At 38.1% G+C, this 17,996-nt stretch overlaps 1 protein-coding gene across 2 annotated transcripts in view; it reads left to right on the top strand.

The window, feature by feature from the left end:
• RASEF (RAS and EF-hand domain containing) overlaps positions 1-13,456 on the top strand; it is a 57,656-nt gene extending 44,200 nt beyond the window's left edge. For both annotated transcript variants that reach the window (XM_084779533.1, XM_084779534.1), the window contains exons 14-17: positions 621-735; positions 3,462-3,581; positions 8,657-8,733; positions 12,390-13,456. In XM_084779533.1, the coding sequence (XP_084635659.1) occupies positions 621-735; positions 3,462-3,581; positions 8,657-8,733; positions 12,390-12,495 (418 nt within the window). In that variant the 3' untranslated portion in view covers positions 12,496-13,456. The remainder of the gene's footprint in view (positions 1-620; positions 736-3,461; positions 3,582-8,656; positions 8,734-12,389) is intronic.
• The last annotated feature ends 4,540 nt before the right edge of the window (positions 13,457-17,996 follow it).

Genomic DNA, 17,996 nt, shown 5'->3' with positions numbered 1-17,996 from the left:
GCAAATTTCACCTCCCTGCTTTTTCCTCCTTTGGCGTCTTGGAGATGGCTATAAGGAAGATACAGCTTACATCCAGGTGCCTCTGGCCCTTAATAAACTATCTCCTTTCATGTAAAAAACAAAACAAAGCCCACTCCTGCCCTTTCAGAATACAATTTTCCAACATACTGGAAGTTCGACCACTTGTTTTGGTATATACACGTGTGTGTGTGTGTGTGTGTGTGTGTGTGTGTGTGTGTGTGTGTGTGTGTGTGTACATGTGAAGGCCATAGCTCCGTATCAGATATCTTCTTCACTTTCTGGCTCCCTTCTGGGACAGGCTTCCTTGGTTTTACACCTGTCCCATAGCTGTCTTTGGGGTAGAATTTTGTTGTCATTATGCTTTTACCATTGCTGTAGCTACATTTTGGCATTAGGAGACATTCTTGAGATTGTCTGGTGAAGAAAAGGATGGGTTTCCTCAGTGGTCTTAAGAAAATTTATCAGTAATACCTGCTAATATGGCTTTTCTTTGTTGGAATTGGTTATAGAAAGTAAAACTAAATGGCATAGTTGAGATGAAGTGCAGAGCAATAGTTAGGTGACAGGATGGTGATGAAATTTTGTTTTGTCTTTTCCAGATTCAGAAGTATCGCCAAGTCTTACTTCAGAAAAGCAGATGGTGTCTTACTGCTGTACGATGTCACTTGTGAGAAAAGCTTTCTTAATGTCCGAGAATGGGTGGATATGGTTGAGGTAAGGATTATAATGAGGAAATAAAAAATTATGCGAAGCAGTCATGGATTGTTAGGAAATGCCATTGCTTTCTGCTGGAGTGAATATGATTAGGAGCTATTGATCCCTGCTTTCAGGAAGACTGACAGTATCGAGTGGCATTTGCAACCTTATCTCTTCCCAGGATACTTCTGTAAGTAGCTCCTAGAAGCAACATCTGGGCTCTTTGATAAATAAGATATAGAAACCTTGTGTAATGAACTAGAAACACAAGTAGCTAAAAAAGCAAATTTTAGAAACATGAAAGTAGTGGGATTGGATGTACAATGTGTTAGGAAATTTAGAAACAGCTGGGACATGACTGTGATGTTAGCTTGGGCTAAGAGCAAAAGTGACACTTATTCTGGTTATGATGTGTGATCTTCAGACATCACAAGATGCCTTGGAAATATGAACTGGCATTTGTAACATATGGGTTGGTAACATCTGTGTCAAGATGGTGATGTGTTCATTTAAGGACCTTCTGTATCATTTGGTTTCACTGTTGGAGTTTTTTAAAAGTTGGAAGCATACTGCCAGTTCTTACTAATGAGCATAAAAACAACAGGGTTGAAAATATAAGCTAGTGGTAAATACAACTTCCCAAATAAGTATATCATCTGTATCTTAAAGAGTTTAAGTTATGGTCATGGCTGAAGACAAGTACTGTCAGATCAAGTGTGCCTGTGCATTAATGTTCTCTTCCTGACTACAGAATTAATAAGAAAGATGCTGTGTGGTTGGAATAGTTCTTTGATGATGAAACAAAAATGTGTTCTTTGTTCTACAAAAGCACTATAGCTTAAAGTCATTATAAATTCAATTAAACTTATTCACATTTCTGTAATGTTTTACATTTATTTCTCTCACATCTGAAAAAGTAAGACAGATTTTACATATCTCGAGAACCCTGAGACACAGATGGTATAAGCTTGTGTATGTAGAGATGGAATGGAGCTCATAACCTCTTCACCCAACATTGTCCATTTCTTTGGTACAAATGAACACTAGTTGTCTTGATGAAATTAAAGGAAGCCTAAGGAGTGCTTGGCCCTACAAGAGAGTCTTCTACTACTGAGTAGAACTAAATGGACTAGAACACTGACTCCTGTGCCAAACATCTTATCATTAATATTTTGGACTTATTCTCCATTCTTAGCCTTCATATATGCTGAAGAAAATTGCAATTCAAAAGGCAAGGTCAGCCAGTAAGGAAAACATCCTTAACTTTAAGCGAGGCACTCCATGTGCATATTACAAAAGAACTTTTCAGCCATCCATGTTACTTCCTCATATAGAGTCAGAAAAGGGAGAAAAGAAGATGAATTCTTAGAGTTCTTATGAGAGAGAAAGTAGATGTCACATTGCATTTGGATTTCACTGCAGAAAAAGAATGGCTAGAAAAAGACTTGCCCTGGCTCATTCTACGGTGAGGCATTAAACATACAAGGGCTCCTATTAATTAAGTATGAAGAATGGAGCCATTCCTAATGGAAGACATGGAGAAGACAGAAGGCTGAAGGAAAGTATAGCAAAGAAATGGCATGACAGGAAGCAACAGATATTACAGAAGAGTAAAGAGGGTGGGGCCTAGGCCTGTGATGAGGCAGCAGGACCAAGGGGCCCTCACATAGAAAGCAGTGTTTAAGTCAGTACTTGAGGGAGTGCTACATTCTGTTTATAAGACCTAAGGAACTCATTCAGACAATCAGCTCCTTGGTTATTGTGACTACTTATTTCTTTGTCATCATGAAAGAACATATACAGGAGGATCATGAGCTCCTTATTCCCCTTTGCATTAAGTACAACTATATGCCTAAGTCAAACTCATAAAATCAAATAAAGTATTATGTTTGGACTCAGGCTTTGATCTTCTATGAGGAAAATACCAACCTAATTGAGCATACTATTTAAGTATTTCAATTTAATTCCCATGTGTTTGTGGTGAGACTGCTCCTTATCATAGCTAGTAAATAAAAACTTGTGTTTCTTTTATGTTATATTTACCTCATGTTTTATTTACATTATGGCATGACAAGGTGAAATATGCCCTATGAGACAATCACCTCCAGACATGGGCCTCTGGCTCTCCACTAAGGGTTCTGATATCATGTGGACATTTGCATATACTGATTATATGGTTTTAAAATTTATAACTTAAGAAAATTAATATTTAAGACTTGACTATTTTGCTTTATTGACCATTGCTTTAAGAAGCCACTGTCATCCTTCATTCTGTAGACATTCCACCTGAAAGGAATTCTGTGGTCATGACACTGGGTTATATAGTGATTATAATACACTTTGTACTGTGCAGCTGGCTAGTCTCATGATCTTTACCTTTTCTATTATCCAAGAGTGGTACATTGCCTAAGTGGGGCAGTATAGTCACTTTGGGCGCAAACATTCAGCTTCACAGTTATTACTTCATCTCTCTGAATTTTAGACTTCTCAATTCTAAATGAGGAAGAAGGGTTATTTTGCTTCAAGGCATGTTGAGTTTTAAAATTTATTATCTTAATTTTGATTAGCACTAAGACATAGACAATGATAATAGCTATGAATATTGTTCTACAACTGTAAATTATTAAGAATACTAAATTTGGCACATTGAGACAACTGGAAAATAGCAGCAGCTTGTACCATTGTCACAGAACCATAATTGGTTCGGTATTTGATGTATGTCCATTTTTTTTTCTTCCTGGTAGGATGGAACCCACCGAACTGTTCCTATCATGTTGGTAGGAAACAAGGCTGATCTCCGTGACGTTGCTACTGCAGAGAAACAAACATGTATATCAGCATATATTGGAGAAAAACTGGCCATGGTAAGCATGGGGGTTGTCCAAAAGGAGGCAATATTCTCAGAATCAGAGGCCAAAAGCTTAAGCCTTTGACAAACCTATATTCTTAACTGATAGCACATTTGAACTTCCTATAAATCAATTTCCCTAACTCTGCTTAACCTTAAGGCGGCATTCATATGAAGGTCAGATGACCCCATCCGTGTGTTCCTAGTGATTAGCATTGGTGAAGATCAGGCAAAATGTTCCCCCACTTTTCTTGATAGATGCACCTGGTTGTGGGAATCTTTGCCTAGTAAAGGAATCCTGGTAAAGCTATTTTTAAAGGATCTGATTGTCCTCAAAGAGTTGTCATTCAAATGATAGAAGTATAGCAGTATCTTGGCTGATGGAAAAGAATTCAAAGACTTATTTCTCTAAGACTTTGTGCTTAGTAGGAATTATCTGAAATTGCAAATATGCACTTGTGCAGCGAATAAAGTACACTCCTACTCTGAATGCTAATGTGTGCATTGTTATCCTGTGATCATTGCTGAAGATGATTTGCGCTCTTGACTCTTCTGAGTCACACCGGGAAGCCATGCAACAGAATCAAACAAGGTGATCTGGTGAAAATGTGATTTCATGATGATAGTCACTTCTGTCATCACCAAAACAAAGAGCTCATGGGGCAAATAATCATGAGAAGGTAAAGAAATGTGTATTAGATAATAGGACCTGAAAGCTAAATGTGACAAACATCAAAACTAGACACCAAAAATCAGTACTATGTGGGAAACACGTCATTACACAGATTAAAAAAAATGACTGAATAAAAGTCCGTGATTTTGAATTTCATTGTATTGGAGGCTTCCTCCACTGAGTGAATATGCATGTGTGTGTGTAGTTGACTGTTCTGGAGATAGACCTTAGCCTGTGTAGTTGACTGTCTTGGAGCCAGCCCTCAGGCTGGGTAGTTTACAGTGTTGAAGACAGTCCTCACACTGTGTGTTCACTGTATTGGATTCACTCCACACTGTAAATGTAGTCCAGTGTATTGGAGACTGTCCTCATCCTTTGTAGTTCACTGTGTTGGAGTCAGCCTTTACTTTGGATAGTTCTGAGTGTTGAGGACAGTTGTCATACTGTATAGTTCACTTTGTTGGAGACAGTCATACTGTTTATTATGCTATATTGGAGGCAATCCTCACCCTGTGAATTTATTTCACCTTGCTGGACATGGGCCTAACCTTGTATAGTTCACTCGTAGAAACAGTTTTGACTGAGTGTTGTTCTCTGTGTTAGAGATTGTTCTCGGTCTGTGTAGTTGAGTGTGTGGAAAACAGTTAGCATTCCTATATATTTCGCTGTGCTGCAGCTAGGCCCTTGTGACTTACATTGTGCTGGACCCACTTATCATGCTGTGTATTACACCATATTAAACAAGAGTCCTCACACTGTGTTGTTCACTGTGCTGGACATGGCCCTCACTCCAGTATATTCTTCTTTGATGAAGACAGTCCTTACTCTGTTTAGTTCTCTGAGTTGAGAAAGACCTCTCCCTATGTTGTACAACATGTTGGAGACAGTTCATGCCTCTGTAGGTCATTGTTTTGGAAATAATTCTTATTCCTGTGTATTTGTGCTAGACATAATCTTCAAACCTATGTCCTTTACTTTGTTGGAGATATTTTGCACCTTTAGTAGGTCACTGTGTTACACACAGTCCTCATATTGTGTAGTTGTCTATTTTAGGAACAGTTCATACCTGTCTGCTCCACTGAGTTAAGAAAGTCACTCTCTACTCTCTTGTACTTTGTGTTTGAGAAAATACTTTTCCCCTAAATAGGTCATTGCGTTGAAGATGCTCTTTATCCTGTGTTGCTAACAGTTTTCGATCCAGATCATACCCCTGTGTAATTCAGTACACTGAAGACATTTCTCACCCTGTATATTGCACTTGTTGGAAACAGTCCTCACCCATGTTGTGTAGTTCACAGTGGTAGACACAGCTCACATCCCTATGCAGCTGACTGTGTTGAAGCCCTTCCTCAGCCTGTGTCATGTCTGTGTTGAAGACAGACTTCACCCTGTATAGTTGATGTGTTATGGATAGTCTTCACTTTGTGTTGGAACAATTCTTAGTTTGTATTGACTATGTTAGACACAGTCCTTATCCTGTGTAGTTGACTGTGTTGCAGTTAGTCCTCACCCTGTGTTTTAGTACATAGTAGTAGAAGACTGTGTCTGATACATTGTATTGAAGCCGGTCCTTACCCCTTGTAGTTTACTATGTTATATTCTTCACTGTTAGCATTGTACTGTGTTAAAGATAGTCCTGAGCCTGTAGTTGACACTGTTGGTGTTGGACACTGTCTTCATCCTGTGTAGTTGGCAGTTTCAGAGACAGTTCTCAAGCTGGGTAGTTTGTGTTTGAGACAGTCCTCATGACTGTGTAGTTTACAGTATTGGAGTAAGTCATCACTACTGTTTCTGACTATACTAGGGAAAGTCCTCCCCTTGTGTAATTGACTGTGTTGGGGAGAGTCCACACCCTCTGTGGTTGCCTCTCTTAGAAACAGTCCATACAACTGTGTAGTTTATTCTTCAGGGAACAGGGTCATTTCTTCCCTTTGTATCATTCACTTTGTTAATACAGTCATTACCCATGTTGTTCTCTAACTTGAGGACAGTGTACTTCACTTCGTTGAAGACAATCATCTGCCTGTATACTTTACTTGTGGGAGCATAGTCTCTTTATCTATATAATTTACTTGTTGTGTTCTTCAATGTCTTATTTACATCTTTGGTTCATATAACTGGGGTTTTCTGCCTAGCCCCATTCAGACCCAGTATCTAGGCTTGACATCTGCTAGCTCCAAGCTGAATTCTCAACTTGTTCCATCATGCATCTTATGACTTAACTCCTGTAATCACCAAGATTTATTTTACCTTTTATTGTCATTCCTGTCATACATAACCATCAACAGTATTGTTTCACAAATGTGTGCCTTGTGAATAGTATAGTTTTTTTTTTGGTCAGATTGCTTATGTAAACCTGGTGGAAAATTTTTTTTATTACCAATTTTTCTATGTTGGTGCTGCTGAGTAGCTGACAAATATTTTCCTTGAACTACATGGTAATATTTAATCCTATTCTAAAGCTATTCTACCCCTAATAGTCTTTTGTTAAAATAATTTGTCTTCTTCTTGTTTTACCATGGCATACAAAAATAACTGTTAGAATTGCTGCAAATAAAAAAAACAAAAATAGGGTATCAAGTCTCTTCTTGGTAACCTGCTGTCCTTCCTCTGAGTGCCACCAGGTCTCCCCCTCCAGGGGACATGGTCAAAGGTGAGGCACCAGAGTATGTGAGAAAGTAATATCCCACTCTCCACTCTACTGTGGAGAGTGTTCTGTCCATGATACCCTATGAACATATACAGGGGGAGGTAATCCCCCTCAAGAACAGTCATAGGGGAGGGGAATAAGGGGAAAATGGGAGGGAGGGAAGAATGGGAGGATACAAGGGATGGGATAACCATTGAGATGTAACAAGAATAAATTAATAAAGGAGAAAAAAAATAAAAAAATAAATGTATACGTAAAAAAATAAAATAAAGAACAAAACAAACAAGCAAACAAACAAACAAAAGAATTGCTGCAAATGCAAAAAACCTGTGAGGTTTTATGACAGGAAACCCTGATAGATACTTTCCAGAATTAGAAACAACTTCAATGACTACCAAAGTTTCCAAAACAAAAAATAGGAGTTGAAATGCAGTAAGGGCAACCTATCTGTTAGAAAGGGCAGATGTGAATATCCTGAGATGAGTTGGAATTTAGGTGAGTGGAGAAATGCACGAAAGGACCAGGCACCTGGGGTTTTATGATCTAAAGAATATGATCTAAAGTAAAGATGGACGATTACTTCAACCTGACACTAAGCAGGGTCTTGTTGGCTGTGGGAAAGCACTTGAACATTACCTCAACAAGGAAGAGAGTCATTTAAAGGCTAGAAGCAGAGGAGCAATATAAGCAAGTGTACCTGGACAGCCACTGGGCGTCATCTATGGAGTGGAAAATTTCATCTCCAACACGGGAGCCCTGGACTCTGATGGAAGGAGCTGAGAGTATGAAAGAGGAAGCCTTAGCCACTGGACCAAGCATCACATTCTTTCCCCTCTCATTGAGACTGAGTCTTGCTACATAGTCAAGGCTATCCTAGGACTTATAACTGACCTTACACTGCAAACATTCTTCTGTTAGATATATCATTCTGGAGTGGCTCTCTTAAACTGCCATTTTCATCTGTCTCAAATTATTTGAAGAGAATATATGTGCTTGATTATTTTAAGTAAAATTCCCCAAAAGAAGTTTTGTATTTTTTAAATGTAAAACAGATACCTTCTGATTAGGAACTATTTTTAGTATTAGTGTGTTTAAACTGGTCTATTTTGTTTGTTTGTGACAGAGTCTTATGGATCAGGCTCAATTTGAATGTCTGCTTCTACTTTTCTAGTGCTGGTATTCCATGCATGCTCCACTACATCTGGGTAGTCAGAATGAGGTTTTTTTTGTTATTGTTTATAAGTCTTGAAACTCTAGAGTTTAGGTTTATTTATTTATTTATTTATTTATTTATTTATTTATTTATTAGCTCTTAGCAATCTTGGTAGAAATACACACACACACACGTACATATGTACATATTTGTTGTTTTTCAAATAAGGTGGGGGAGGAGATCCCTCTCGGACATGGACCTAAGCGAGGGTAATAGGGTAGGGGTGGGAGGGTAGGAGGAATGGGAAGGTACGAGTGATGAGAGAACAATTGAGATATAATCTGAATAAATTAATAAAAAATTATACCTGGAAAACAAAACAAAACAAAACAAAAAAACAGGGTTTCTCTGTGTATCCATGACTGTTTTGAAACTTGCTCTGTAGACCAAGCTGGCCTGGAATTCAGAGATCAGCCTGCCTCTCCTCCCAAGTTCTGGGATTAAAGGTGTGTGTCACCATGCCTAGCTCAAATAAATGTTTTTTAATTTAATAATGTACATTTCATAAAATCTAATCAAAGCCTTCACTGAATTGTGTATGCTTCTTTCCTACAGACCTATGGGGCATTATTCTGTGAAACTAGTGCCAAAGATGGTTCCAATGTGGTGGAAGCTGTTCTCCACCTTGCCCGGTAAAGTTTGCTTTGTGTTTAGTAAATTCCTTGCAAATCAAATTTTCACTTATCTAATGAATATATTACATTCATTATAGCTTTCAGTTAACATATCTGTTGTAAAACATAGTTCTCTCAGTCTTGGTAAGAAAAACAGTACATGTGTCTATTGTAAAATCTATTATATGTGCTGCTTGTGCATTGTAAACATTGGCTAAATATATTTTCTATCAAACAAAAGAGATGTAGCTCCAGTATTTTGAACTTTTTATAAAACATCACTAAGAAAGGTAATAATTGGAGCTGGAGAGATGGCTCATTGGTTAGGAGCACTGGCTGCTCTTCCAGAGGTCCTGAGTTCAATTTCCAGCAACCACATGGTGGCTCACAACCATCTGTAATGGGGTCTGATGCTTTCTAATACCTTTCAGGTGCATATATAGACAGAACATTCAATCAATCAACAAACAAATAAATCTTTTTTAAAAAGAAAGGTAAATAGACATATAGAGTCAACTCTTAAAACCAAAATGTAACTTCAATAGGCTGATATATATATATATATATATATATATATATATATATATATATATATATATATATATATATATGTATGTATATATACTTTGCTGATCACGTCGTATATGGAAAACCAAAACCACAAATTGCATATCACAACACTTGGTGGAATCATTATCTGAATTTCTCACTAGGTAATTATCATAAGAAGGCAGTGGTATGGAGACTATGTAGTGTTTTTGCATGTAGATTAGAATAAGATTCATATAAGAAGACTTGTATAAAATATTTATGTCAGTTCTTCAAGTATTCCTAGACATGACAGTATTAGCTTCCTGATTTATAGTTCTTGTTTGGTGTGTGTCCTTGTTAGTTTTTTGTCAACTTGATGCAAGGTATTGTCATTTGAGAAGAGAGTACCTTAATTGAGACAATCACCAGATTGATCTGTGGGCAAACCTGGGCGGCATTTTCACTATTAATGACTGTGTGCTACCACTTCTGCATATTTGGTCCTGGGTTATATAAGAAAGCAGGCTGAGCAAACTATGAGGAGAAAACCAATGAGCAATACTCCTCCATTGTATCTGCTTCAGTATCTGCTTCGAAGTCATTGTCCTGACTCATGTAGGACTGCGGTGTGGAACTGTAAAGTAAAATACATTATTTCCTAGCCACATTCCTTTTGGTCATTGTGTTTTATCACAGTGATAGAAACCCTAACTAAGATGGAAATATGTACAAAAGACTGTTGCTGGGAAAGACCTGACCATATTATTTTGTGGAGAATTGTGAAAGAATAGAAAACCCTTTGATCTTCAAAACTTAATGACTCTTTCTGTGGGAGCTGAGAAGAAAAACTAGAGAGTAATGCAGATGATAGCTGCTTGGCTTGAGAAATTATAGAGGGAAGTTTGAGAGTTCTTCCAAGACACTATCACTACTGTTTATGTGATATTTTGAAGGGAGAATATGTAATCCTATTCAGCCTTGGCTGTAATAAAGAAGAGAACAGAAGCACTAAAATAAAATCTTTGCCTTTCTGGAACTGTCAACACTGGTCAGCTGGAGCTGATTTATTAGTGGTTACTAATAAAGACTAATATTAAGGTGAAATCTCTGAGTATTTCCTCAGGGTCAGCACATAGAAGCTCTGGTTCACAGGCAGCCTCACAGGAGGCTGTATCTCACGCTGGCAGTCAAAGTTGGTAACCATGCAGGTAGTAAAGGTTATTAAGGCATGAAAGGTTCATGGAGAGCAACTGAGGCTTGATATCATAAGAGGCCAAGTGAGGCCATTTGTGAATGTACAGCCCCGGTTGCAGTAGAAACTCCAAGATGGAAGGGGTCCTGGAGAGGAGTTGAGGCTTAATACCATGTGGCTGGGTCAGAGTCCCTGAAGTAAGCCCAGGAGTGTCTGTTGGTTAAAATACAGCCCAGTTACTCCAGCATTCTGGAGATGCCAGCACCCTGGGGTGACCACCAAGACAGAAGCAGCTTCGGCAGGTATCTTCCCTCAGTCTATGAGACACATTGTGCATCTGCCCTCCATAGCACAGGATTCCACAGTTAAGAGACTTCGGAATTGTAGAAAGACTGGATATTTCTGAGAAACTTTAAATGTTGAGATATGTGTTAGAGGCAAAATTTTAACATTTAAAGACTGGAATTTTAAAAGTTGCAATGTTTCATATTGTGATAGTAATATGGAGATCTTGAGGATGAACAAGAAAGGAAAGATTATGACTTAACCAGTGTGTTTTAAGTTGACAGTGGGTCAGTTGTCCTCATTAGTTTTTTTTTTCAACTTGGCACATAGTACAGTTAAAGAAAATGCCTCCATAGACTGCCAGGTAAGCAAGGTTGAGGAACATATCCTTAGTTACTTATGGAAGTGTGAGGGCACAGCCTATTGTGCATGGTCCCACTCCTGAGCAATTGGTCCTGGGGAGGATAAGAAAGCAGACTGAGAAAACCATGGGAGCAAGCCAGTAAACAGTGTTTTTCCATGGTTACTGCTTTAGTTCTTGTCTGCCTGTTCCTCCTCTTACTTCTGTGGATGGTGGACTATGGTGGTGTGGGATTTTAAACTCTTTCCTACCCAAGTTACTCTTGGTCATGGTGTTTTGTAACAATAATAGAAACCCTAACTAAGACATTCTGCCAATAATGGAAGCATGATTTCTTGCCATAATAAAGGAATACTGTACTTGCCTTATTTCTACCGTTCCTTATCCCTGCTTCAACGCCTCTCATGTCCTCCTGACTCCCCGTCAAATCCATGACTTCTTTTGTTGTATTTTACATATACACATGCGTGTACAAACACACACACACACACACACGTGCGTGTGCACACTCACAACACGCACCTATACTGAGCCCTTTCAGAGCTACTTATTTGTACATGTACTTAGGATTGACCACTTGGGATTGGATAACCTGTCAGGGAGCTCACCCTCCGTTGAGAAGAATAGCTACAGGCAACTAGTGGCAGCCGAGAGAAGGGAGGTTGTCTTAGTTAATTCTTTCTTACTGTGATAAAACACCATAATAAGGGCACCTCATAGAAGCAAGAGTTTTTGGGGGCTTCTGGTTCCGCTGGTTAAGAGTCCATTATCATCATCCCAGCTAGGATGTGTGGCAGCAGTCAGGCATGGATCGTGAATGGAGATGGAAACAGAGCTGAGGGCTCCCATGTCAAATCTTAAACAGGAAGCAGAGAGTAAATATGAAATGGCACCCAGTTTTCCTGCTCTGAGTGACATTCTCCATCAAGGTCACACCTCTGAAACCAACCTAAATAGCACTACTAACTGGGGATCAACATTCAAATGCTTGAGACTATGGCGGACAGTTAATTAAAATGCCACAGAAGTTCTTCCAGTGCCTAGAAGCACCTTGGTTCCTACAAGACATTGTATATGTGTATTATGTACACACTTGTGACCAGGTAGTTGTTTATATATCTGCCTCAGAGCTTTGTAACGGACAGCCTGCAATTTAGGCATAGATGGGACACTTATTTAATAATAGAATGACCAATACTTTGTATTTCAAACGGTGCTAAATTTTTATTGTTCTCATAATTAATTTCCACAGATTAGTAAACAAGTAGCTTACTTTTCTGGTAATCCTTTTCTCGCATCTCCTAGGGAAGTGAAGAAAAGGACAGAGGACGATGACAGCAGATCCATCACCAGTCTAGTTGGGTCCACTTCTAGAAAATCACTGCAAATGAAGAGCTGTTGCAATGGCTAAATCCCAGCTGTCCTCAGTTCCTAAGGTCCTGGTTTCAAGATTACTGACTGTGGGACACTGGTACATGGAGTGGGACATCATAAGACACCGAGCTATGAAGAATCACAGCCTGGCTAACTGCGCTACTCTTGACTGTTCTCAGGGCTCTTAGGATTCCTTTGCTGTCCTCAGTGAGCTATTTGGGAGGTCTGGCTCTGTAGATCACTAAGAGAAAAATGTATTAATGTTTTTAATATGACATAGTAAAACAAAATAACGCTTTCATATCAAAGCTATTGAGAAACCACTTATAAACCACTTCTCTTCATAAGAAAACCTGTAGTTTTGTAGTTAACCTGTGACAGTGTTTACTTAAAAATTTGGACAAAAGATCACTTCCTCTTGGTGGGGAGGCCAGGCAGCACACAGAGGAGGGGAAACAGGCTATCTGGATGAGACCTGATAGGCTGTGGTCATATAGTGGGGAAGAAAGTCCCCTTCTGTCAGAGATCTAGGGGAAGGGAATAGGGCAGAAGAGGGAGGGTGGGTAGGAACGGGAAGATGCAAGCCTAATAACAGTCTTCTTGCTGCTTTATACAATGTTGTGTGACATTTGATTATTTAATAATAGGTATGATTTGAATAAATACAAACTGTCTTCCTTCCTCTAAAGATAAAATTGGAGTTAATGGCTAAGATGCATTTCCACATTTCTACAGGGATTCTCCTCCCAATATTGTTTTTGTAGGCTTTTGTTGTATATATGTGTAAAAAATTCTGTATGTATATGATAGGCAAGCAACTGAGAACTGAGTCACTGTTATATGATTTTGATTTGTATGGTTTACATTTTTAACAGTTTGAGCTGTATTTCATTTATATTGTTTATATCTTTTCAAACCATTTACAATGATACTGTAAAGTATAATTGAGCAGAATCTGTGCCTTGTAAATGCAATAAAGTGTCCTTACTTTGGCCCTTGGGCAGTTTCCTGAGCTTTCCTGTGGGTATTCTGAAGCAGCAGATTCTACAATGTCTGCAGAACACGGTGCTTTTTCAGCACTTGTCTTTTCTGCTCATGCCATTATAGCAGTGGGAAAAAAAAGAATGAATAAATATGTGACAGTTGTTGCCTCCGCACAAGGCATCAGGGAGGTCATTGAGGACACTGAACGACCAATAGCAGGACTTATATAATAGCATTATTGGTTGTGCTATATCCATTCCTTGTTTTTTTTTTTTTTAAAGAATTTCATACTTTTGCACTGCATTTACATTTCTACTTCACTTGTCTCTTCCCTTTGACTCCTTCCATGTCCTCTCTGCCTCATGACAACTTTCATGGATTCTTTTATTTTTGTTATTTTGACACATGCATACCCCTGCTGGGTCTATGTGTTGTTGTTTGTCTGTATACACATTTTTAGGGCATTGGGTAGCCTTTCAGGGCACTCATCCCTTGAGAAGACTGAATCTCCCTCTCTCTGCAGTTATTGTCTATAGTTTTAAATCTCTGAGTGGGGTCTTGTGAGATTTTCCTCATCCACATTGTGATGTCAGCTGGTAGTGTTATTGTGCCAATCTTGTCCAGGTGATCACGACATTAATATTTATTGTGTATAAATTCCTGTCATATCTAATAGAAACAATTATGTAGCAGGCATCCTGGATTTACAGCTTTTAGAATCTTTCTACCCTTAAATAGTGCCTGGCTCACTGATCTCTCCCACTTTAAAACCTTAGGCATCTTTGCTTGTTCTGGTTTAGAACCAGACATTCTGCAGCTGTGAATAATTGGTAAGTTTTCAGGATGACATTGGAAATGAAGCATATGAAAGAGTATCTCTTCCATTAACTGTCTTCTGCATGCATTGCTGTTGTGTCAAATGACTCAAATTTGTAGTATCATACACTATAAGATAGGGTACAGTGAGGAAGCAAATAAGAGGAAATGAATAGGGGAAATGAAGGTTTGAAAATAAGAATACAAAGATATAAATGGAATCATTAACTGAGGCCAGATCTCCAATGAAAAGTGACTGATAGATCAAGCAATGAAGGGATGAAAAATATCACCTTCAACAAAGAAATGATGCTGATAAAGACAGATATCCATATGCAGAAAAAAAGAAGTATTCCTTGACATTGCACAAAAACTAGCTCCAAGTGGAACAAAGACTTAAATATGAAACCTGAAATCCAGAAATTACTAATAGAAACAGGCAGTACTCTACATAACATGGTTATAAAAGGACTATTGGAATAGGATTCCATCTTATGTTTTTGTTATCTTTGTCAAATATCAAGGGGCTGAACTTATATATAGTCTCACTTGGGTTGTCAGTTTTTTCCCCTTGGTCTACATGTCTGTTTTTGTGTCAGGATCATATTGTTTTAATTACTATGGCCCTATGATATGTCTTAACACCTGGAATGATAGTTTCTACAGCATTTTTCTTTTTGCTTATAATTGTTTTGACTATCTCTGGGCTTTTGTGGCTCCATGTGAATTTTAGGATAATTTTTAAAAATTTCTTTGAAGAGTGTGGTGGGGATTTTTGATTGGGATTGCATTGAATCTTAGTTAGCTTTTGCTAAAATGGTCATTTTTGAAAGAATTTTATTAACTCATGCATATGGGATTTTTTTCATTTCCTAGTATCTTTGTCTGTTTCTTTAGAGGTTTAAAGTCATCATTATAAAGGCCCTTTACTTACTTGATTAAGTTTATTCCTAGATATTTCAGTTTAGTTTGAGGGTATTTTGAAAGGTAGTGTGTCCATGAACTACTACTTTTTATGTTTATTGTTGCTGTATAGATAAGCAATTGTTTGTGTAAGTTGATTCTCTATTTTTCCACAATGATATATTTGATTATCATTTCTAGAATTTTCTGATAGAGTTTTTAAGATTTCTGTGTGTGATATCAGGAAATCTGCAAATAGGGATTATTTGAGTTCTTCTTTCCCTAGTTATATCACTTTAGTCTCCTTCTCTTGCATTATTGCTTCAGATTCTATTTCAAGCACAGTATTGAAAGGAGTGGAAATAGTTGATATTTTCCCTTTTTCCTTTCTTCCTTTCAACCCCTCTCTTGTCTTCTCTCACCAATTTCTTCCAACCCTCCATCTCCCTCTGAACTTAACAGCCTTTTCCCTTTATTATTGTTATAGATGATAGATATATAAACATGGACAACTATATAAGTACACGAGCTTATTCTGTTTGTTTGCTTGTATATGATTTCAGGGCTGACCACTTTGTATTTGGTAACCACCTGACAGTTTTATATCTAAGAAAGGCCAATCCTTTCATTCTCGGCAGTCATTATTTACTTACAAATCTTTGCCTAAGGGTGGGATCCTGTGAACTTTTTTCCATCTGCATTAGCATACCTGTTGATATTTTATTGTCTTTGCTCAGGAATATAGGCAGCCATTTCTAAGAGACTCTTTCTTAGAAGACTTTCTGCTCCTGAGTGCTGTGCTGTACTCCACAGAACTTGTGGCCTGCTGTGATTTTGTTCATAGGGTTCTTAGTCACCTTCAAATCTTGGATTTTTAAATATCTTCACATCAGCATTTTTCTGCACATTTCCTACCTTTAGGCCACAATCATGATGGAGATAAACATTTGGAGGAAAAGTCTCATAGATAATTTCAGTGTTATTTTAAAGGCAAAATAAGTAAGTAAAATTTGCCACATAATTTTTGCTAATTTTTCAAAAAACAGATATATAACTTTGGATAAAATCTGAAAAACAACATGATGTCTACCTTTGTGACCTAGCTCCTGCCTGTCTGTTGACTGATCATTGATTCAGTTAGCATTTACTGAGCTCCAATGTTTCCTGAGTAATATTATAAACAGTGGGAGTGTCATTTAATCCAAAGACCTGCCACTTCAATTTTCTGGTATCTCAAAGAAACTGGGAAAAAATGGGAGATAAAATGGATATCTTCATAGTTTATTTAAACTAGATGGAGAAAGATGTCTAATGGCATTACTAAAGTGCCTATGGTCAATGTTCAAATTAACAGAAATCATGAGACACAGGCTATAACATAGCATCTTTAAATTTAGTAATGAAACAAGCAAATCAGGGATTAGGGAATGGGTCTTAATTTCAGCTTTCTTTAATTTATAATTTTTAATTTGTAATATTTTTTTTCTTACAAGCATTGTCTCCTTACAGATACAGATGAGTGTGGAATGAAGCCTGGTCTCTGCCTTCACTTTGTGCCTTTTTTGCTTTGACTCAGACTCCTGCTTGATTCCACACAGGCCTGTTAATCATTCAAGGAATGTCTGTGTACCTAATGTATTCAAGTCTAAAGAAATTGTAAATAATGTTGCCAGAGTTTCTATACTCCATCTTTGGATTTGCCCAGCCATAATAAGCTACTATTTGACACCTGTACCTGTCTTCAATAAAACAATTAAAAAGACAAGTAATAGTGAAAGTCTGAGAAAGTAGGTCTATTCACTATGGTAGTATTAGAAAGAGTAATGAATAAAATGGTCCAATGACACCCCCCCCCCCCAGCTCATATATATATCCATCTTGGAGTCCTGACATGCTTAGGTTTAAATGGATTACACGTTGTATGTGTAATTAAGCAGTCTGGTCAAAGAGTGATACTTTTCATTATTTGAGCCAGAGACCCGTGTTTGTCTCCAGTTAGCTGTGAAAAGTGGTCTGGCAAGGTGTCAGTACTGTCTCAAATCTCTCTTAGAGACACATTCTTTTGGCACTAGCTGCTAACCTTCTCTTTCTTAGAAAATGAGACTCTTTGGCTAAATTCCAGACTAAGGAGGTCCATTGATTCAATAGTTTGATAGACAGGGAAGGGAACAAATGTCACTGTGGAGCATCTGTCTAGAACAATTACATCACCATGGCCATGTACTTGCACTCACCTTTTGTTCCAGAGAAAGTCATAGCTTCCTGAGCAAGCCATCCCGGAGATGAAGTACCTATCCATAAAGGAGAGTCTGGACTTTGGAGCAACAATAATCATTTCATAGGGATCAACATGGCTCTCCTGGTAGTGACAACAGGAAGGACTTCTCAGTACCTTTCGGAAGTAGCCCTGAGAAATTGATGTAATATTAGTTGGTCACAATATACTCCATATTGTATAAAATGATAATTTTTCACCTTGTGACTTACCCTGAGAGACTCCATTTTACAAGCAACATTTGACTTCTTTCCCAGGATAAGGAATGAAGCTGTAGTAGAAGTGGGATACTAGACTCTTGAAGGGATTCTCTACCCCAGCTAGTTCCCAAATATTAAAGATAGAGACTTCTAGGGCTTATGAACGCTTTAAAGCACTGTAACTGGACAAGAATCAACCCTCTAGGATATTTTACTATTTCCTAGATATACATCCCATGTTATTTGCCTTAATCATTCCTGTCTGGGCTGCTTCTGCTTTATCAGGCCAGCTCTCATGGCCACGTGCTCACGGTCCATACCTCCCTATGGCAATTTCCTTCTCACCAGCTTTCATTTCTT

This window comes from Acomys minous (assembly GCF_964271855.1).
Source record: "Acomys minous genome assembly, chromosome: 1".
Lineage (NCBI taxonomy): Eukaryota > Metazoa > Chordata > Mammalia > Rodentia > Muridae > Acomys > Acomys minous.
Note: the sequence above shows the minus strand (reverse complement) of the source record. Positions and strands in the feature narration are given on the sequence as shown.